Here is a 22,306-nt window from a genome sequence, read left to right as displayed (position 1 = left end):
TTTTTTTTATATATTAAAGCGCCAAACCTGGTAGGCGATCTACGTTCAACAGAAAACGATAATACTGCCGCTGGTGCGCTGGTGACCAGTGAAAATTTTGGTCTCAAAATGTTCCTTACGCCTCCCTGATACCCGCTGTATAATTTTTTTAAAAAAACTCGGGCGTTCATGTCGAAAATTAACTTTGGAAATGCGCAAAAAACATGCTGCGTCACCGCAATTCGCGTGACTTGCGTAAGGTTAACGATATATTACTCCACAATAGCGATTTGTTACGTCACAGTAGTGACATATTACGAACGTTATAGCTCGTTTCAATCTTGCTTTTCGCACTGTTTTATGCAAGGGAAAACCCCCAGCCTCAACCCTTAACCCAACCTTGACCCCTAAATCTCCTAAAAAACTAACAAATTACGTAATCTGTATTCTGTAACGTAGAAATCAAACGTGGTAATTCGCATTCTATGACGTAATAATCTAACCTTTGTTTAATCCATGACCGTTCGTGTGGAATACGGTGACGCATCACAATTTCGCGCATTTTCAAAGTTAATTTCGACACGAACGCCCGAGTTTTTTTAAAAAAAAAATTATACAGCGGGTATTAAGGCGGGTTCACACTACGGGCGGTAAAAGCGCTGCCGATGAGAGGGAGCGATTGTCGGCCGATATGTCTGCCGACAAAGCATTCACACACAAATGTAAAATCTCCTGGTATCCTGTTCTGTTCGGCGGGAAGATGGAAATTACATTTATAACGTTTATTCTTTTTATTTAATAGTCGAACATGCTAATTCATTATTGGTCCGCTCTCTTATTTTGTTAATCGTTTTGCGTACGATTCTTTACGTCAGTGGATCGGCCACTAGACGCTCCTCATTGTTTGAGTCGTTCTTTGATGAGGTTCAACAAGAAGCATAGTGGACCGAGGACTGGTAGTACGCTAAAGCATAGCACTGTTTAGGCTGCTATGGGTTTTGAATACGTTATTAAAAATCTTATTGTTTAATATATTTTGTTTGCGTATATAGGTGCAACAAATGCACAACAAAGTAAAACTATAACGTGTTTAGTTAACTATTTTTTTATTGTGTTGACTAATCTAATTTTCTTAACCTATTGAAGGATAATATTACCCAGTAATTTTTCATGTAAGCCTTTAACTACCAGAATCAGGTTTGTTTTTACTTTTAGTATGGTTTCCATCACACAAATGTGTATTTTAAACTGAAAATTTATCATAATGTTTTATAATAGTATTTTAAACTAATCAAGATTTTTAAAGGTAAACAAGTTTAAATATGGGCATAAAAAAGAAATATCAATCTGATTCTGAAGACAGCGGCAGTGATTCTGATCCTATTGCTGATGAAATTGCCCCCAAAATTAAAAAATCTCACAAAAGTAAAAAGAAACACAAGAAGCACCATAAGAAGAAATCCAAATCAAATGAAAATGATGCCGATGTTTCGCGGACAAAACATAAGCGAAAGAAACATAAAAAACATGACAGCATCAGCACAGTGGAAGAGGATGAAGAATTACCTTCCAAGCGTTGTAAAACATCTGCCATTAATCTTGTAGGATATGATTCTGATGAAGAAGTTGAACAATCAAAACCTCAATTTGACGAAACCACGATTAACCTTGATAAAAATGGTTTAACAGAGTCGCCTCATGGGGATAAAAATCTAAAAGAAGAAGAAAATATGGATGACGTTTTAAAAGAACTAGAAAGACAAAAGGCTTTGTTACAAGCGCAACTGATGGATAGTGAAGTTGGATTGGAAGAAGGAGAACTGAGTTTAACAGAGCAACAGAGTGAAAACAAAATGCAGGACGTGGAATATTTAAGTGATGAAAATGTACAAAACTTGGAGGATACAGAAAGAAGTGATGTGCAAAAGTTAAAGAAAGAAAAAAAGAAGAGTAAGCGTGGTAGTGTTTCACCATCAATCTCACCAACAACACGTAATGGCTCACAATCAAATAAAAGCAAATCAAGGTCAGTTTGTCTTTTACATAGTTTTTTTTTAATTTAACATTTATTAAATATTAATAACAGTTTGAACAGCTCAAACAGAGACACCAAATGTTCATTCCTATTTATGATAAAGCTTAACTTAATTAATAGCTTAATAATTATTGTTGAACTCCTTTTAAAAAGTTTAATGCATATAGGTACCTTGGGCTGTTTCGTCACTTTTTCTTATTGAGTGTGCACAAGTTATTAAAGCTTGTGCCCAAATGCGAATAACTGTTTAATAACTGTTTTACGGTGTATCAATATTTTAAACATTAAGCTTATGGGCAGATCCAGATGGTGGTGTTTGGTGTTCTGGATCAGGATCAGGATATGATTAAGGTGTTCTGCTTATGTGGTAGGGTGAGTTCATGTATTTCATATTTATAATGGGCATTATAATGTAGGAAAAATGGCGATCGAGATTATTATTCCAAAGCTAAAAAGGCATCAGAAAAGAGCTATGCTGATAAAGAAGAACCAAGTCATCGTTCAAGTCATGGGAGATCAACAAGTAGGAATAGAAGTGACAGGAGATCTAAGGATCGAAGTATAAACAGGTATGTACATTAGTACATATATTGACCAGCCTACTTTTTTAAATATTTCATTAATAATTGTTTTCTTGCTCATTTACATGTTGTAGGGATAACGAAAGAAGATACAGAGATGGAAGTCGACAAGGAAAACTTCAGATAAGTGGAAGACAAATGTCACATTCATCATACGGTTCATCGCGTCGTAGAAGTAGAAGGTGAGTTAGTTTTAAGGTTAAAATGAGATATATTAATGGTTCAAAGGAATAGTTTATGGTGTTATTGTCTTTATATAGTAAATTTTGTCCTTTCATATTAAAAAACTACTGGTAAAGTGTTAGTGCTGATACTTATGCTAAAGAATGACACTTAAGTCAAAACAAATTAAAAAAATAAAATATTCAAATTTCTTTACAATCATAATCAATCACACCTAGACTTGGGTCTGGTATTTTTGATGAGAGACACAAGACTGTTGTTTAGTAACCAGAGCTCCATCAACACTAATGTATTTTATTAATAGGAGTGTTTAGTGGGCTAAGATTCTTAATGTAATATATGTATATATATCTATCACAAACCCCTTGTAGAGGCCTATGAAAAATACTTTAATGTTAAAAATACTTCGTGTATTATTTTTAATATTAGATTAACTATTACAGTAGCTTAAATTTTAAGTTCTTTGGCAAATTGGTAACTGAATTTTGCTATAAATCTTTATATTAATATTATTTTTAAATATTACACAAATCATAAAGTTAAATCTTAAATGTTATGCCTTCTTTAAAAGAATGTGTGATGTCATCTTATCATAAATCAGTCTTCAGCTGCAGCTTTTGTTTATGTTTACGTGGTTTCAATACTTGATTTAACCAACGTACACAGTTTGTAGTGTGCTTGTGTAATTGTGATGTCATGATTCAGAACATTATTTTCCGTGTTATAATTATATTTTGAAATGCAAGGATAATAAGAAGATCACAATTTACTCAATGCCATTGAACATTTTACCTTATGCTGATATTTCTTACTCACAGGAAGAGATATCAGCTTAAAGTAAACAAAAATTGGTGTTACAGCAAGTCATTATAACACCAAGTTTGAATATTGCGATTTTTTATTTTATTTTAGTCGAGAACGTGTTCGTAGAAGAAGTCGTTCAAATGATCGCTCTTACTCAAGAAGAGATAATTCGAGAAGAAGAGAAGATGAGAGAGACAGAAGACATTCAAGGCGAAGGAGAAGTACAAATGAAGATTTGTTTAAAGGAAGTTTTTCTGAAGGAATGAAAGCAAGAGATTCAAGTGATGATGATGTAAGTATAAGTCTGTTTATTCTGTGATACGAAAAAGAACTTTTAAAAAGCACATGGTGTTGTAAAGGTTATTTAGACTTCTAGCATACATTTACAACAAGTATTTATTTAATTTGTTGCTTCTGAAACATCAAATAAAAATATTTCATTTTCAACTTTAACACATAATTTTATATTTACAGATATTTATCTGATTAATTACATTTGATTTTTGATTTTTATCATATAACACACAATATAAATTTAACATATTATGATATATATATATTTAATATTTACGTTGCACTTATGCAGCTTGTGATAAATATTTCGTTTAGCGATGGATCATTATATGAGTTGTTTATGTCATGATAGGTTGATCACGTGACGGTGGATGAGTCAGATGAAGATGAAGAAGCTTTGATTGAAAGAAGAAGAAGGCAACGTCTTGAAATTGTAAAGAAACACCAAGAGAAAGAAAAACAAGGTTTAATACCAGGTATGCTGTTATTGATTTTGTGAATCCGCTTTTCCAACAAAACTTTTACTAAATGACTTTTCAATGTCCCATTCATTTTTTCTAGAGAAGATGATTAACAACAGTATAATATGCTTGGTATCAGCAGTATATACCAGTTAACCTGTATGAGACCAAATCTACTTGATAAGTCTCACATTTAAAAATAGTTGTTATTATTTGTATTTTCTCAGGTTTAACTGCTGTAGCTGATGAACGAAATTTATTGGAAAGAGATAATGAGGATGACACTGGAAATCTTGTTATTGCTGATGATATGTTTGTGTCGGCGGTTAATTCAAATAATTCGACTCCATCTGTACCTGCTGAAGGGTGGGTTGTGTTAATTTATTTCTTTTATTCTTGTGTTGTCCGGACGTGTATTTTTACTATTCCCCGGTTAGTTTATTTTAGGTTTCTCAAACTAAACTCTCTACGTTTATATCAGTTTAGAAAATCTAAACACCAGTATGCAGAATGTATTTGTGTTTTGGTAATTTTTATTTTATTTTATTACCAAGAGTTTGGCAATATTGCTATGGTCAGTCATTCGCATTGTAGACAAAGTATATCAGGTTTAACCTGCTATCATTGTCGGCATGTGTGTCCTTGGGCAGGACATTAAACATTTGTGCTCCAACCCAGTGTTAAAATTGTCCACCACAGAGACAAAATCAAACAAATATTCGCAAAGTTGTGCCGTTGTGGTAGCTTGTTAGCAGGTACTGTATTTGGTAACCTTTTTTATAAAAAATAAAATAAATCGTAAAGTTAAATTGATAGCAAGGAATTGTATAAAATTGTTTTTTTTGCTTAGTTATGGCTATAATAAATCAATATGTGTGTGCATCTAGTTCAAGGTCATCAGATGGAGATGGAATATTATCGACATCTTTAGCTGAAAACTTGAAGAATTTAACTCATGCTGACTTGGAATCTGCTTTAAAAGATAAAATTGAACAGATTAATAAGTATGTATTATATTTTGATTTAAAGTATGATTGGACATAAAGTGGCCAAATAGATTCTTCTTTGTTGGGCAGTTGTTCTTATTGGTTGTTGTTATTTGCAAGACTCTTTTCCACATACCTCAAAAAGAGCATAGTTAACATTAAAGGGTTGTTTTTTAGAACTATTCAGAATGAGCAGCAAAAGCAGAATGAAGAAGAAAGGAAGGCCACTGGAGATATGTTTTCAGAAGAATTTACTCCCTCATTGTCAAAGAAGTTGGGTGCAGCTATAGATTCAAACGACCCAAGTTTACAGGTATCATCAATGCTAATATGTGTGATCAAATCAACCACACAAGAATGCTTATTGCTTTGGTAGTGAATGGTACTATCTACTTGTTTACTTGAAATTTTGGTTGGCATAGCAAACCACATCCCTTTTTATAGAGGTTAAAAACAATTCAGTCAATGAAACATTATTTGCCCATCAAATACTGTTGGGAATCGCTGCTTTGCTATTAAGTATTAACAAAACTTTTGCACATTTATTAGCACTTGCTCACTTTTGTTTTATTTGGAATTTAGTAAAAGTCTGTCCCATTAATATTAGAAAAAGTTTACACCTGTGGTTTAACCCAGCATTTTCATTGCAGGACAACTGGACGGATGCTGAAGGATATTACCGTGTTAGTATAGGTGAAATGCTTGACAAGAGATATCAAGTTTACGGTTATACTGGGCAAGGAGTGTTTAGTAATGTGGTTCGTGCAAGAGACAGCGGAAGAGGAAACTCTGAGGTCGCAATCAAAATCATTCGAAAAAATGATCTTATGCATAAAACAGGTGATTTAGTTGAGTTTTTATTGTATTAATTTTAAATCATAATTTCTGTATTCTAATATTTTTGAGAAACGTTCTGCTTAAATAGTTTGTAAATAAATAAAATTTTAATTTGTTTAAAAATATCAATAAAACATAATGTATTGCTTTTGTTGATCAGGTTTAAAAGAACTTGAATATCTAAAAAAGTTGAATGATGTTGATCGTGAGGACAAATATCATTGTTTGCGATTATATCGACAATTTCAACACAAAAGTCATCTGTGTCTTGTATTTGAATCACTCAATATGAATCTAAGAGAACTTTTAAAGAAGTATGGAGCCAGCATTGGATTGCACATCAAAGCTGTATGTTACATTGTTAATATAGAAGTTTAGTAATTTACTACAGCAGTGCTGATGAACCTTTTTGCATGGCTACCCAAGTGTTAACCCTATCATGATAATTGTTAGTGAAGCTTTGGCAGTCCAATTTTTAGACTACATTTCACGTAATGAAAAGTAATACAGTAATAACAGTTGAAAGGCATTTTAAACTAATAATAAGTAAAAGTAATCCAACCTAATCAAATGGTAACTTAACATAAAGGTTGAGAAGAACTGGTAATATCATGAATAGAATTTGCTGTACATGTTCTCCATGAAGCTGCTTTAAATTATTTAATTTGTTTTAGTTTATTGATAAATACATTCTATTAAATATATTAATTCCTTTTTTATTTGATCCCAAAAAATATTGTTTAATTCTGCCTGGATAAGCAAAAACTATTTTGAATTATGCTTAAGCAAGGTACAGATATTAAAGGGAGCATTATACTAGTTTCATTATATGTAATATTTATTTGATGTATTTCTTGTATCTGTAATATTCATTTAATGTATTTCTCATAAATATACTTTAAATTAATTATATTTAAGTAAAACTAACTCGTTGGTTTTTTATAACAAAATTATATCCTTCAGGTTCAATCATATTCCCAGCAATTGTTCTTGTCTTTAAAACTGTTGAAAAAATGCAACTTGTTACATGCTGATATTAAACCAGATAATATTCTGGTCAGTGAAAATAAGTCTGTGTTGAAATTATGTGACTTTGGTTCCACATCTCACATAGCTGACCAAGAAATCACACCATATCTTGTCTCCAGGTACTTAATGATTTTTTTTGTGGGTATAGCAAAATTGTCTGTTCAGGTGTAGAATTTTATTAACAAATAGTTCATGCGCAAACGGGTTTATTTATATGGTTCATGGGTAGGCAACTCTACCCCGAGAATTTTGCCAAGGTTGCAGCAATCCCTGAATTTCCCATTTTTATAATCAATTTAATATTCAACACAACTTATTGTCGCTACCCCTGAAATTTTATAAAAAAATAATCTCACTGGTTATTTGCAGAAGCATCTTGTTCAACTTGCATTTCAAATTAACATAATTAATGAAACTTTTTGGTGCATTGAATATAGAATTCATTGTTAAACAAACAGTATGTAAAAGTCCAAAATATTTTACTTTGTTTTAACTTGTAGTAATTTAAAAAAAGCCAAAGAAAACCTTTTTTCCTCTGTAACTGTTGCAAGTTGCTTATATTATTAAATGTCTTTAATGTTGTACTTACAGGTTTTATCGGGCCCCAGAAATTATTTTAGGAATGAGATATGATCATGGCATTGATATGTGGTCAGTCGCTTGCACCATTTACGAATTATACACAGGTACATTTATCATTATACATTATTATATTCCTACTTGATGATTTTATTATGTGAGCAGGAAGAATTCTATTTCCTGGTAAATCAAACAACCAGATGTTAAAACTGATGATGGACGTTAAAGGAAAAATTCCCCATCGTGTCCTAAAAAAAGGAACATTAAAAGGTATTACCCAACTTTTTTATTGAGTTTCTTCGAACAGTTGGTTTTGTTGTTCTTATGATTTTTTCCACATATCTTAATTCTTAATTCTCACATTTATTATTCAGTTGCTTAATTGAAATCAAATCATAATTAATACTCATAAGTTTTAGACTAAAATTTCCGATTTAAAACCGCACCAAGTAAGCAATTCATTGGTAATGATTATATAACACTCTCAAGTCAAGTAAACTGCCATACATCGGTAACTCATTAGTAGCACAGTAATCGGTAACTTTTGGCTTTGTACGTTGCAGTGCAAATATAAAAGTATATATAGTAATAGTCTCCTATATCTCTTTTTAAAGAAATTAATCCAAAATACTTTTTACCCTGAGGGGGAATCAAAATCGGACCATAAAGCTATAATTTGTTAATTCTAGTACATCATAAGTCCTTATGAGTTGTAATACTTTTATAAATGTATTCTACCTACTGCTACACTGTCATAAAAAGATAAATGTCGACTGAAAATGGTTGGTTACTTCTGGTTTGTTTTTGATCAAGTAGACCAATGTAGTAATGGAGTTAATTAATATTATTGTAATTATTATAATATGTGCTCACTTATTAGAACTTTGGTCATTTTAATAATATATGTTTTTAAACCAGTTAAATAAATTAAATTTTTAGATCAACATTTTGATCCGAATCTCAACTTCCTGCTCACCGAAATAGACAAGGTAACTGAACGAGAAAAAGTGACGACTATGTCGACAGTTAATGCAACCATGGACCTACGCAAGGAGTTGCTTGGCGGACAATCCATTTCAAGGCTACCAGAAGAACAATTAAGGAAACTTAACCAGTTGGTTGATCTATTAGACAAAGCTCTTTGCCTTGATCCAGCAAAGAGGTTAACTGTAAATCAGGCTCTAATACACCCATTTGTGCAGGAAAAGGTAGCATAAACATAAATTAGTGCCTAAATTTTCTTTCCTTGTATGGGATATCATCTTCAAACTCTGAACTGACTCAAAAAACATGGATTCTGCATTGTAAAACACAGTTATGTATCGCATTTATAATCAACCTTTTTGTTCTCACATATTTCTACTTTCCTCTGTATTAACTTCTGGTTGAAAATTGTAGGTGATACTTTGTGAACTGAAGGATGGAGTCAGTCAATATTAAAGAACTGTCTCAATGGTATTAGTTCTTTGTTAAATTAAAGTTTGTGTGTTGTTTCAGTTTAATTGTTCATTCCAAACAATTTATTTGAAGCCAGTAGTAAATATTTGTCAATTTCAGTGATAATTTAATGTATCATGCAAATAGTTTGATAAATGTACAAATTCTTTTACTCTTGTTATTGCTTTCAGAACTGTCTGCTGTACGTGCAAGCAACAGACAAAACAATATCTTCTGTTGCTGGCCTCCTTTACATGGAGAACCACGTATTAGATGAAGGTATTTTTGTAATACAGCTTTAGTTCTGATATTAATCATACGATTATTATTCCAGCTCAGACCACAGTTTAAATTTGGTAACACTATGTCATATGGTCAAGATACATAAATTGTCTTGCGACAAAAAATTGGCACGGTTATCTAGTTTAATATCCACAAAAAAAGAGTTTTAATAGCAGTTTTCACAGATTTTAATTTAATGCAATAGTGTTTTCATCTGAAATTAACAGTTGTTTTTTATTATCTGTGCACACACAGCTCAACAGTATCAATCTTTGGAAGTTTCAACTTTAAAGCGGAATATTTCTGCAATCACTTTTAGTGGTGAGAATGGGCTGATCTTGATTTCAGTTGGTGTTTAAAGCTAAAATAATTGGTTTAATATTTTTAATTTGTTTTACATGAAATGAGATCTACAAAGCTGACAAGTGTTGGATAACAAACAGCATCGAAAATAAATTGCTTGTTAAAATAACCAGAATTCAAATGAAGGTGAATTATGATGGCTGTATATTGCTTAATACTTAATTTAGTAATCTGTTTGATATTGATGTTGGTGGTATGGTTTAGTCCCACCTGTTTATGCTTGATGGTCTTTCAGGTTATTCAAAAAGTATAAAGTTTTTTTATTTGTAAAATTGCAATTATGACTGGTTTGAATGAATTTAATTATCTATTTTTAAGTGGTAAGTTTAAAATGTCTTTTTAGAGTAATGTTGGAGCTTGTTATTCCAATCAAGGTTAAGGGTAGGGTGGTCAGCCTACTTGGAAATATAATGAAGGCTTTCCCTATGCCTGAAATATTAGTTCATTAACATGACTCCAGCAACAGTGGCAAGTTTGTTTTTGCCTCACAATCACACATACCAAGAAACTTCATGCAGTTACAGATTCAATAAAAATGTATGACAACTTTAGTGTGTGGTGGTTCGTATGGTTATTTAATATTCAATAATAGAATACGCTTATTTAACATTACATTGTGAGTTCTAACTAGGGTTGATCCTGGGAGAACCCCCCTTATTGTAGCTACCACAGTGCGAACAAATGCTTAAACGTATGCGTAATATTACATTTTTATTCTTAGTTAAAGTATAGATTTTTTGGTTCACAGTTCGCGTTATGTCTCTTATTATTATAAATATTCGTGGGTACAACGGTAGCCTGTATATAAAGAAAAACGTGGCTTCAGTGATCAGTTGAAACTTGCGCAAGTAATTATATAGTAGGGTGGGGGAAGATGGGACACTTTGTCAGACGAGACTTTTTTTAATTTTTCTTTTACGGGCCCCCATTTAATGATAATCAGGAACATAAGGTTACAAAATTATTTGACAGTATTATCACGACTTTTTAAACGCCCGTCAAAGCTGATTACTGTTTTTAAATATTAAAAAATATGCAGATATATTGTATATATAACATGTTAAAAACTATAGCAGTGGGGCAAGAAAAAGAATGTTTAGACTTAATTTTCAAAGCGTACAGTATTATTTCGTGTTATTTGCGTATATTCCTATTTATAAATACACTTAAAAGTCAAAATTAACAATGATTTTAAACTGTCCCATCTTATCCTGTGTGTTTTCAAATTTGTAAAATTTCACCTGTTGTGCGGATCGCTAAATAACTCCTCGTGTGTTTTAATATATTTTATTAAATTGTTGTCAATTGATAAAGGAATGATAGTACTAATTCGTGGTATTACCCAAAAATCGTCATCTATTTTGATTTTGGAAATATTTGGCAAAATGTGCTTAAGTGTCCTATCTTCCCCCATTGTACTATACTCCTTGTGATGGTAGCGTGAAGGAAGGTGGGACAGCTTTAGCACACATTATCCAAATATCCTGGTGGTGTTTTATTTAAACAATTACTAACGGTATATTGGAGTCTTGAAGATACGGTTTTATATTTCTTTGAATTTCTTTATTTTCTATCAAATGGGACGAGAAAATAGAATGAACAGGTATCCCATCTCCCCCCGCCCTACTGTATATATATGCGTTATATACTCCAATCGAGTTCAATGGGCTGGGGGTAACGTATGCAATATTGGAGTTATATTGTCCAGAAAACGACGCACCGTTCAACAACACGAAAGGCAGAACTTTTTCCTTACTCGCAAGCGAGAGATCGTATAACCCGATTTGGTGAGCACGTGATTTTTGCATCTGGTAAGCAACCATTGTATACTTCAGGTAAAGCAACTGCTGCATGCACTTGAATAGATTACAAAAGGATGAGCATTAGCAGCCGTTGCATTTTCTGGATGAGATATTAGACACATGTTGGATTAGCTTGCATTATGTTAGCACATCTGTGATTAGCCTATACTCTAATATTACGTAGATTTTTATTTCATTTATTGCTTATATTTAGGTTAGTTATAACGTTATAGTTGGTTTGTTCACACAGAAGTTTTCAAAGGCATTTTTGCTAAGAATGGATTTCTCGTTTTTAAAACTTGTACAGTGGAAAAGTTTATGTATTTTAGCGTGCCTTCACATCGGTAGGTTATTTATCATGTTTGATCAATTGAATACGTTACTAGTGATTATCGTTTAATTTAAAAAAACAGTCATCACCTGTATTGGTTCTTCAGTAGGGCCGTTTAACGAACACAAAAGGCCGCGGAGTTTTAAATTAAAATCGATCTAGTTGTATTATGTTGTCCTCAATAACATTGCATTAAACTTAAAATAGAAACGGCCCAGATATTGTACCATCCGTGCATATTTACAGGTTGTATAATTTCGTGTGTTTATCAAGGAAACACCGATGCTTCAAAAACAGATGAAAAACTTTCGCAATTTCTTTTTTCCAACTACAATAAGCACATCCGACCAGCTCGGACTCTTGGTGACGTAACCAATGTGACGTTTTATCTCACCTTGTTACAACTGATCAGGTTGTTCTGTTTATACTGATCTTTGATAATGTGTGAATTTTATCGTAACACGTCAATTTACATGATTACATATAATTTTCACGCATTAATTCGAACTTTAATCAAAACCATTTACCTTGTTATATACCACCTTTAGTCCAATACTAGTTACCAAATTTATAAACTGTACCGGTTTCAGCGTGACTGAGAAATCTGAAGAAATGACAACTTCTCAATACGTCACAATTCGTTGGGAAGATCCCCGTTTAATCTGGAATCCGAAAGATTTTGGAGGAGTGACGCAGATTCGACTTCCTTCTCAACTATTTTGGAAGCCAGACCTGGTGCTTTATAACAAGTATGTAAATGTTTTTTCTTTCTATTTAAATAAACAGCATAATTATATATTATGCAATGCCATTTTCACGTATCTTTTTCGCATCAATGGTCTAGCGGTACCTATATAATTACATGGCATCGTTCAATCGATATGTGCGACGGAAGCAATCTGGTATGGATTATGTGATTTGCTTTTTGAATCAATTTGTTGGCTTCACCAACATGCTGGCGCTAAAGTTACGTATTCTACAAAGTGTATGCATCATTCAAATATCTCATTCTTCTATAATTAATTTTGTCAGTAACGACGGAGAATACGACACAACTGTACCGGTAAACGCATTACTAAACCATACTGGTATGGTTGAATGGCTACCTGCTGCGATTTACAAAAGTGCTTGCAAAATTAAAGTGGATTTATTTCCTTTTGACTGGCAGAACTGTACCATGAAGTAAGTTTTTGTATTTACGTATACTGTATCAACAGTGGCAAAAATGTGCAGCTTACATTAAGTATCCAAAATAGTAAGTTTTCATGGAGAATTGTCACCTCTTTAAATAATACACTTAAATAGGTTTGGTTTACTTCTTATTATATCCGTATAGGTGCAAGACTTTAAACGCTAATAGTTCAAACTGAGCAGATATATGAACGTTACAATACATTTTTAATAACTTTGTTTGCTTTGTTAAATTGTTTTTTTTTTATTATATAGGATTCATGCTATAGCATAAACTGCTTCGGTGCTAAAGTAATCGTCGTCTTTAAGTCTTTTAAAACGGCACTAACGTATTTTTTCAATCAATTTGCGAGCTCCGTTAATTAAAAGCATCTGCGCCTGTTGTCATGAGAACTCGTGAGATACCACATGATCTCAATTCATTCTAGCGAGATTTTAATCCTCGCACAAGGCGACAAATATTCGAAGCCAATTTCACTGCAGTGATTGAATTGAACAAATCTCAAATACGATTATAGGGTCGGCAAATCTGACAGTCTAACATCGAAAGTGCTTTATTGTTGAACTTAATCGACCACTCGATTTTTCAATTCAGTCTATAACTGTTCATTTCTGCGTGGCCATTAACGATTTCATAGAGACCATGAACCGCAATTTTAAATTTCTTCCATGGCCAACAATCGGTCGTCACCGTTGTTATAACATTGTTAAACTTAAATATTAGAAGCTACATAAGAATCATGTATTTACGTTTCTAAATCTTCCGGACTAATTAATATGATAAATATTTATATGTTTAAACAAGATTTGTCTGTAATAAATAAACTGCAGTATATATTTACTGTAGTCAAATTTGTCTTAAGATGGCGTATACCTTTTGTAAAGCCTAAATGAAATATTGTTTCCTTGCGACCTTTGCGAGAGAAATAATGCGCATTATGCGGCATTGAACTTAGCAATATTCAATAACGATGATAAATGAGATGCAAATCTACTTTCTATTTTGCTCATTATTCATCGGTGGGAATTTGACAGCATGTTACATTTGTAGTGATGCTGCATGCAAAACAAATCGCATCGTTTTTCACAAATATTTGTAAATCCCAGCATTTACAACGTTTTACATTTAGATTTCGAAGTTTCACTTACGACAAAACCGAGTTATACATTACTAGTGCTTACAACAAGGTGGTTGTGGACAAAGCAGCATATCGTGACAACGGTATGTTCTTTTATTTAGTATGAACTTTGTGTAGTAGAGTGGGGTAGGATGGGATATGTTTTCATTCTGCTTACTAGTCCCATTTGGTAGTCAAAGAATATTTATGGAATTATGTAACCGTGGCCCGCGTTGTTAGTTTTTAAAACACGTCCACGAAATGTCGAGATTATGGTGCTAACGGCGGGTGTCCCATCTCATCCCATCCTAACACACATAATTCATGATGCACATTCAAAATGATAAACGTTATTTGCAAAACTTTTGTAAGCAAAAGCCACCGCAAAATATTTTGGGTAAGGGCCAAAGAAAACATACATCGTTTACACACCGCAAACCACTTACCCTGCGATGGGATGTGGCAATCCAATACGTTAGGAACATTTTTGTTCTCATTTGAGTTTTTTCGCCGCAATCGATACAAATCCATCAGGCACGAGTTGTAATTGTGTTCCTGAAATCAATATAACAAGAAATACTTTGGACTTGATTGCTCTTTAGTGTTTTAACACACCATAGCGTCAGTGGGAGGCGCTAATCAACATTTGTTTGTTTTTTAACGTGTATAATTCCACGGTATATGTTTGTGGTTGCATAGTAGGGTGGAGTAAGATAAGGGACATTGTATCATTTTTTTCTCGTGCTGTTTGGTGGTAAATACAAAATATTTACAGAATTAAACAACCGTCGCCTTTAGATTTTAAGATTTTGTTAATCGAATGAACGAATAAATGTAACTTACTTTATCTTCGCGTGCCCAAAAAACGACAGTCGTTATACCACGGCTGTTCATACACCTCATGTCAGCTTACGATTTACCATGTATGTTATTTTGTGGGTGATTATTTCTTGGAATTTTTTTTTTATGTATGGCTGATAATTTCTGCAACCTATTAGTGACCACTGGGTTGAAGCAATTGTCGTTAAGTGTCTTGCCCACAAGAGCACATAATAAGCCCACAATGGTAGCAGCAATACAGTTGTTGGAAAAAATATGGTCAACTATTTCTATACACATAATAATTCAACTCAACTAAACTTCGCATTACATAATTTAGACTTTTTGCTAGGCGAGTGGACAATAATTCATTGTCCGATAAAAACAAACGAAGATGTTAATGATCCAAGTTACCAAGACATCTCTCTGTACTTCATTATTCAGCGGAAGCCATTATTCTACATTATTAACATTATTATACCATGTGTCCTGATTTCTTCTCTCTCGGTCCTCGTGTTCTACCTTCCAAGTGGTTCAAGCGAAAAAATGACAATGAGCATTTCTGTATTATTAGGTGAGTCCTTCATACTTTTGAATTTGTTTGAAATATAAAGTAGGTTGGGTTTAGACGAGAAATGTTACATTCTCTTTTCTCGTCCTATTTTGTAGCAAACAAATATTTACAGAATCAAATATTCGCGCCCCCGCGACCATAAAGATCGTTGTTACTTGTTAAAAACACGATTAAGAAATATGAAATTAAGTAACATATCCCACAGTACTATGTTATTGTTTCTTCAAGGCCCCCTTTTCACATATTGTTTGATAGATTTATTAGAAACTGACATCATGTCTGCTGCCATGCGGCGATATTTTGCCAGAGAAAGTTTAGCAAAGGTTCATTTTTTAACAGGTCTTACTGTTTATTTACTTTTACTGGCCAAGCGGGTTCCAGAAACATCTCTCGGTGTGCCATTAATCGGGGCCTATCTACTGTTTACAATGTTGACTGTCACATTATCAATTATTTTCAGGTAAATTCTGTAATAGATAGATCACTTTGAACTTAGTTTATCCCCAAACTCGAATTCTCCCCTTTATTAATGTCAGGCTGTAACATCATTCCTCAAGGCCGTATATGGCAAGCTTTTATTATAAGACAACTTAAGTTAACTTTATAATTGGTGTATATATTGTCCCCTTAAACTGAATAAACATTATCAAATTCTCTCGTTTAAAACGGTACCAGTTTGAAGTTACTGCCCTTATATTTGTACCGGTGACGTCACGAATAATCTTGATAATCGGCATATCTCTTACAATGGAAAGTTGTGTACAAATGTATTTATTGTGGCAATACATCTCAAGCACGGCTACAAATTTTAAATGAAATTTATTTTCCATATGCGGTATAGTTGGTGTACTTTTGTAATATTACAAGCATAGCTTACTTGCTATTGCTCGTTTTACAATTTGGGGTGTTTAAACTTTTATACGCGTCATTTTTTCTTTTTATGTTGACTGACAATTTAGAGTTTTAGACAATCTATTAGTGACCGCTGGACTGAAGCAATTGCCGTTAAGTGTCTTGCCGAGAGACACATACGTCTAAAATGGTAGTAGCGAAAAGCCTTGAACCCTTTATCTTTGGGTTAGAGACATATGCGCTAACCAACTGTGCAATGGTGGCGGACATGCCAGGGTTTAAAGGGGCATACCAACGAAAAATGAAAATTTGTGTGTATGCCCCTTTAACTCGAAAATTTGAAAGCGGCAACGTTTTAAATGAAAATAATGGACTTAACTAACTCAATGGGACCATCTGTACACCAGTTATAACATTTGACTTCAGTCTTCTTTAATGTGTGGGCAACTGTATATGCTTGTGCTGTCATATGTGTGTACCGGAAACAAATTTTGTTTAAATCACTATATGTTATATTTTATCATGTTCATATTTTCCAAGTGTTGTAGTTCTTAATATCTATCATCGTACTCCATCAACTTCTGAGATGCCTGAATGGGTTCGTTCACTTTTCATGGGGACACTACCAGATTTGTTAAGGATGGAAAAACCGCTTAGCACTCGCCGCCTCCTCCTGCAAACTGAACGACGAAAACTTGATGATCCTATAGTGAGTAAGATTACAAAATTTCGTAATAATTGTTTTATTAAATAACTCATGTATTTTCCAAGGTCTCAAAGAATCCTTATACACATATTGCGCGACAAACCGAAAGAGATGCACTCTTAACGGACGCATATGTTGAACAGGCAATCCCGACAGCAGAACAAAACCTAATCATTTTGGAAGAATACAAACGCAACCAACAATTGGTTTCGTCCATCAGTAGACGGTCTCAACATCTGGGTTCCAGACGAACTAACAAAGCTAATGATTTTCAGCAATATTTATCGCAAAGCTCGTTAAGGTCGGTAAACGGTCGGAAAACAGAAAAGAATCGACGACTTCGTAAACAACGTCAAAGCTGTAATGACGACCGAAGCTGGAAATACCACGGGGACGATTTAAATACAACACAATTTCTACAGGAAAACCCACCTATGAACTTATCGGAAGATGGCTGGGGGAAAGAGCCGATCGTGTGTCCAGAAAAATACTTACCTCGTTCAAAGTCATGTTCTTTCGATTCTAAAAAACATTGTGCATACATAAAGGAATATCAAAATCATGGTGACATTGCTACTTCTTTACCACTACTAGGTGATTCACATCGAAATAATTATGATCAACTCAAAGAAGATCAAGGAAATACAAACCCCGTTCAGGACAGTTTTGAAAACGAGGAGTTGTATTTATATAAAACTCACAACGAGAAGATTTGGTGCAGTAAACCACGTAGAACAGATCTTAAAGGACAAACTAGAATACGTAATCGGCCAAGACCGTTTCAAAATCTGCGTTCTCCTCATTTGAAGCCACGGGAAAATGGTTACCACTCGCACAACACAAAACATACTTCTGGTGATATAAATTCGCCAAATGTAACGACGTATGAATCACTATTCATTGACGAAGAAGAGCAAGATGCTTCACATTATAAGTAAGAATAAACTGGGTTTGACAGTCTAATATTTCAGTTTTACTTAATTCTAAACACATCCCACAGCACGCCAACTTCTACAGGCGCGGCAAATTGCTTTGAGTCTGTAGAATTTGTGACGAACGAATGTAAAAGCGTTGGAAAATTATCTGAGGAAGCTCTTCTTGCTGCCAGCGCTGTGGACTTTATTGCTGAAAATATGAAAACTACAGATAAAATGAAGATAGTAAGTACATTCTCAGTTATGAATATATTAGGCGACTTACAATGTGCATTAAACAGTAAGTTTTCTAATGTATTGTGGGGAAAGATGTGGTTGAAATGCGCATAATAGTAATATAACTAGTTTTATTATCAAATGAGACGACAAAAGAAACAAAAACCTGAACTAGCTTGCCCCAAAATATACAGACGAGTGGGATGAGACTGCAACTTTATTAACATATTGGGCAATATTGGGCAATATTTACAAACTATATATGACGGTTTCGGCATAATACCACGAATTGCTGCTACCACACCTTTATTTTTTGACAACAACTCAAAGAAATATATTAAAACACACGGTCAGTTTTTCTATCGATTTGCAAACCAGCAGGTGTAATTTTATTAATTCGAAAACACATATAGAGCGAGACTTACTATTAGGAATTCTCGTAAACAACACGAAATAATATTGTAGCCTATGATTTTAAAATCAAGTTCAAAAAATCTGTCTAATGCTCCACTGCTATAGTTTTTAACATGTTACCTACAGTATGTTATAGTGAGTGTGTTTTTTGGGGGGTAAGACGGGACACTAGCACATATTGCATCATATTTCCAAAATCAAAATATACATGGAGGTTTTGGGTGATATCACGAATTGATACTATCATACTTTTATTAATTATCACCATTTCAAAACAATATAATAAAACACACTTGGAGTTATTTATCGATTCCCACAGCGGGTAAAATTTTACAAATTTAAAAACAGACAGGGTATAAAAAGGAACGGTTTAAAATCACCTTTAATTTTGATCTATAAGTGAATTTATTAAAACGAATACACGTAAATAACACGAAATAATATTGAACGCTTAGAAAATCATTTTCAAACATTCTTTTTTCTTGCCCTACTGCTATAGCTTTAGTTTGTAACATGTTACCTACAATATATTATTGTATAACAATTGCTATTGTTTGAACGACTATGGGTCTTGTAAGAACATCAGTTAATAAATATTGTATCCTACGAATGAATTTTGACCATAAAAACTGACAAAACTACAATGTGGGAAAGATGGGACAAAAGTTTAAAATATTTTATATTAATAGTATTCTGCAACTTGTAGTGAAAGGGCCTTCCAACGAAAAATGAAAATTTGTATATAGACAGATATTCTCAAATGTAACCTAAAGGTACCATCAAAGTTTGCCAAAACGATACAGCTTCTAAAAAAAACGCGTAAAAAAACGCTGGAGTATAACAAATTCGGCTGTTTCGACAATGCATGCTGGGATTTCCCATTAGAAAAAAATTCATTCAACTTTGATCGTTTCTAGTTTCTAAAATACTAAAGAAAATTCGAATTTTATTTCTGATTTGGTATAATTAATGCCTCTTCTTCAAGAATATATAAAAAAAAATTGTACAACATAAACTTTAATATGTTTTAATGTTTCGATTGAACGTAGCTACAAACCAGATTATGCTGACTCAGCATATTTTCATAATGTTAAACACGAAAAACTGACTTTTTTTATAAAAAAATGGTAAAGTAGGTACTAGTGAGACATAATGAACATGTTAATATAAAAAAAATAAATTGAAATATATTTACATTAGCAGTATTCTGCAACTTGTAGGTAACCTACCGACTTTAACAGGCTGTGCTATTTTCTTTGCCATGTAAACTTCATATATATCACGTTAAACCGATATTTTTTTCGTTGTTTTTATTTCAAATTAAAGTCATATTGACCCCTGCCTATTTTCTTTATGCTTATATAGTGTTTTTTTACAAAACTAAAACTAGTTTAATGAGACAAAATCAAACTGTACGAAATATTTAGGCTTGTTTTATGAAGCTATAAAACTAGTTTAATAGTTCGCACACGCAAACTAAAAAAAAATCATTGGCTTTACTATGATTTAGCGAGCATTAAAAAATAGCACCTTCTTATTTCGCATTTTTTTATCTGTTCAAAGTATACTGTTTCTATTTTACATATTTTTTTTTTAATATTTAAAAACAGTAATCAGCTTTGACAGGCGGTTTAAAAAGTCGTGATAATACTGTCGAATAATTCTGTAACCTTATTTTCCTGATTATCATTAAATGGAGGTTCGTAAAAAGAAAAGTTAAAAAAGTCTCGTCTCACAAAATGTCTCATCTTCCCCCACCCTACTATACATACCCGACTATACAAAATATTGGTTTATATTCTTTTTTTTACAAAAATTAAAAATTCTTTTTTAATATGTTGAACCAAGATGATAGAAGATTGGCATTTCGTTGCAACCGTTGTTGACCGCTTGCTCCTATGGATATTTATGTTGGTTTTCCTTGCGGGTACTTTATACTTCTTTATAAAGGTATAAAGGCATATCTGTTTATTTTCAGTGTATTAATTGTACTTTGTATAAGTTAAGCCTTACAGCAAGGCCTGCCAGGGTACCTAAAAATTTGTAGCAGGGTCAAATTTACCCCATAATGTATACGGTAATATAAATATATTATATGTTATTGTTTATGTTTTATAAAAAATTGTAATTGATGCTTCTATGCTGTATATAATGATATTTTAAGCAAGCGTTGTTTCAAGCGATGCCTGCTGTGTTCTTTAACTCGATTGCAATCACAGGCAACGTTGAACGCCCCACCTCAACATCCATTTGAAGACAACGATCCCAAATACGCAATGTGCTGGAAAACAGATGAACACCACAAATACCACTTGTTAGAATAGTTTTTACACTTTTCTAAATTTGAGGGTGACATAAAACAGAAGAATTCTTTTCTGCGACGTAGATTATATAAAATTGAGAAACTTTGTAGAAAAACCATGTTGCCTTTGTTGCAAAAGTTGCGCTTCATAAAAAATACCACGATCCTGTTTGTTTTTATTTAAAATTTTACTTATGTAACAAGAAAAGTCTTGCAATGCACCCCGGCTATTTCCCAGCCACCATACGGTTAGATGCGTTTGGTAAAGAGGTTAAAAAAGCTACTCGATCAGGCATGTTATCGCCTTATTCCCCTGCTGGGTCGAGTTAAACTGTCAAAACTATAGTATTGCAAATTTCTTAGTTGTCTTACCGAAAACTTGGTCACACATCGGGATATTTTGTCAGACGAGACTTTTTAAATTTTCTTTTTATGGATCAACATTTAATGAGAAAAATAATGTTACAGAATTATTCAATAGTATTATTACGACTTTAAAACGCGAGTCAAAGTCGATTAATGTTGTTAAATAGAAACTGTATTTTGGAAGAGCCAATTACTGTTTCAGCCACTAAAAGTAATTATAGGTGGTAAAAAACAGTATATTTTTATTGAATGGAAAAGAGCGTATAATAGAAAGGTGCTAATTTAGAATATTTGCCAAATCATATCAAAACTGCATAAATTTTGACGTTTTTGAGTTTGAATCAATTAAAACCTATAGTTTAATGAAAATCTGCTAAAATCTTTTGTACAGTTTGATTTTGTCTCACAAAACTAATAATTTCAATAAACTATGATACTGAATTGAACACTTTTTTTTTTATTTTTTCCGAAATCAATACGGCATATACTTTGTTCCGAAAATAGTATATTTCGTTATAAAAACAATATTTTTTGTGTGAAACCATAGATACCCTGTAAGGTATCTATGGTGAAACTGTAAATGCGATGCTTTATTTGTTTATTAGGCTATATCATAGTGCGCCGTAGCGTTTTTTTAATTTATATCACACCCAATGTGTTATATTTGTTTAGTTTAGTCGTTCGGCCAAAACCCTGTGCATTATGGGTTATTAGACGGTCAAAATCTCTGCACGCAAGTCGTGGTCAAGCGACTAAACAGCAAAATCTAAATTCGACAACTGTAGCCTACTTAGTTGGTGGACCACACTACCAGCACCTCTTATTGTCAC

General features: G+C 33.1%; 2 protein-coding genes across 7 annotated transcripts; both read left to right on the top strand.

The window, feature by feature from the left end:
• The first annotated feature begins 897 nt into the window (after positions 1–897).
• Positions 898–10,401, top strand: LOC149742379 (serine/threonine-protein kinase PRP4 homolog). 5 transcript variants are annotated; one of them, XM_089878880.1, is made up of 18 exons: positions 898–2,005; positions 2,431–2,583; positions 2,670–2,777; positions 3,691–3,874; positions 4,229–4,352; positions 4,565–4,703; positions 5,225–5,341; positions 5,501–5,636; positions 5,974–6,163; positions 6,321–6,508; positions 7,124–7,308; positions 7,781–7,875; positions 7,934–8,038; positions 8,708–8,976; positions 9,397–9,484; positions 9,743–9,808; positions 9,906–9,976; positions 10,194–10,401. In XM_089878880.1, exons 1-18 carry the CDS (start codon positions 1,302–1,304, stop codon positions 10,227–10,229), a joined length of 2,958 nt encoding a protein of 985 aa, XP_089735006.1. In that variant the 5' UTR covers positions 898–1,301; the 3' UTR covers positions 10,230–10,401. The 5 variants fall into 5 exon arrangements, 4 of the variants coding, with proteins under 4 accessions (XP_089735006.1, XP_089735014.1, XP_089735027.1 ...); XR_016385090.1 differs by having other exon boundaries at positions 900–2,005; positions 9,896–9,976; XM_089878888.1 differs by having other exon boundaries at positions 900–2,005; positions 9,896–10,401.
• LOC149742378 (uncharacterized) lies at positions 9,837–21,279 on the top strand. Of its 2 annotated transcripts, XM_089878939.1 has the most exons (13): positions 9,837–9,976; positions 11,559–11,661; positions 12,257–12,395; positions 12,574–12,732; positions 13,016–13,165; positions 14,305–14,396; positions 15,464–15,685; positions 16,025–16,145; positions 17,078–17,246; positions 17,309–18,177; positions 18,244–18,403; positions 20,657–20,758; positions 21,028–21,279. In XM_089878939.1, the coding sequence occupies exons 1-13, from the start codon at positions 9,971–9,973 to the stop codon at positions 21,130–21,132; spliced, it is 2,397 nt and encodes a 798-aa protein (XP_089735065.1). In that variant the 5' UTR covers positions 9,837–9,970; the 3' UTR covers positions 21,133–21,279. The 2 variants fall into 2 exon arrangements, with proteins under 2 accessions (XP_089735065.1, XP_089735073.1); XM_089878947.1 differs by lacking the exons at positions 9,837–9,976; positions 11,559–11,661 and adding an exon at positions 11,708–11,996.
• The last annotated feature ends 1,027 nt before the right edge of the window (positions 21,280–22,306 follow it).

The sequence above is a fragment of the Ciona robusta genome, chromosome 1 (genome assembly GCF_009617815.1).
Source record: "Ciona robusta chromosome 1, ASM961781v2".
In the NCBI taxonomy this organism is placed as follows: Eukaryota; Metazoa; Chordata; class Ascidiacea; order Phlebobranchia; family Cionidae; genus Ciona; species Ciona robusta.
The sequence above is the reverse complement of the archived record's forward strand: the minus strand, read 5'-3'. Positions and strand labels throughout refer to the sequence as shown.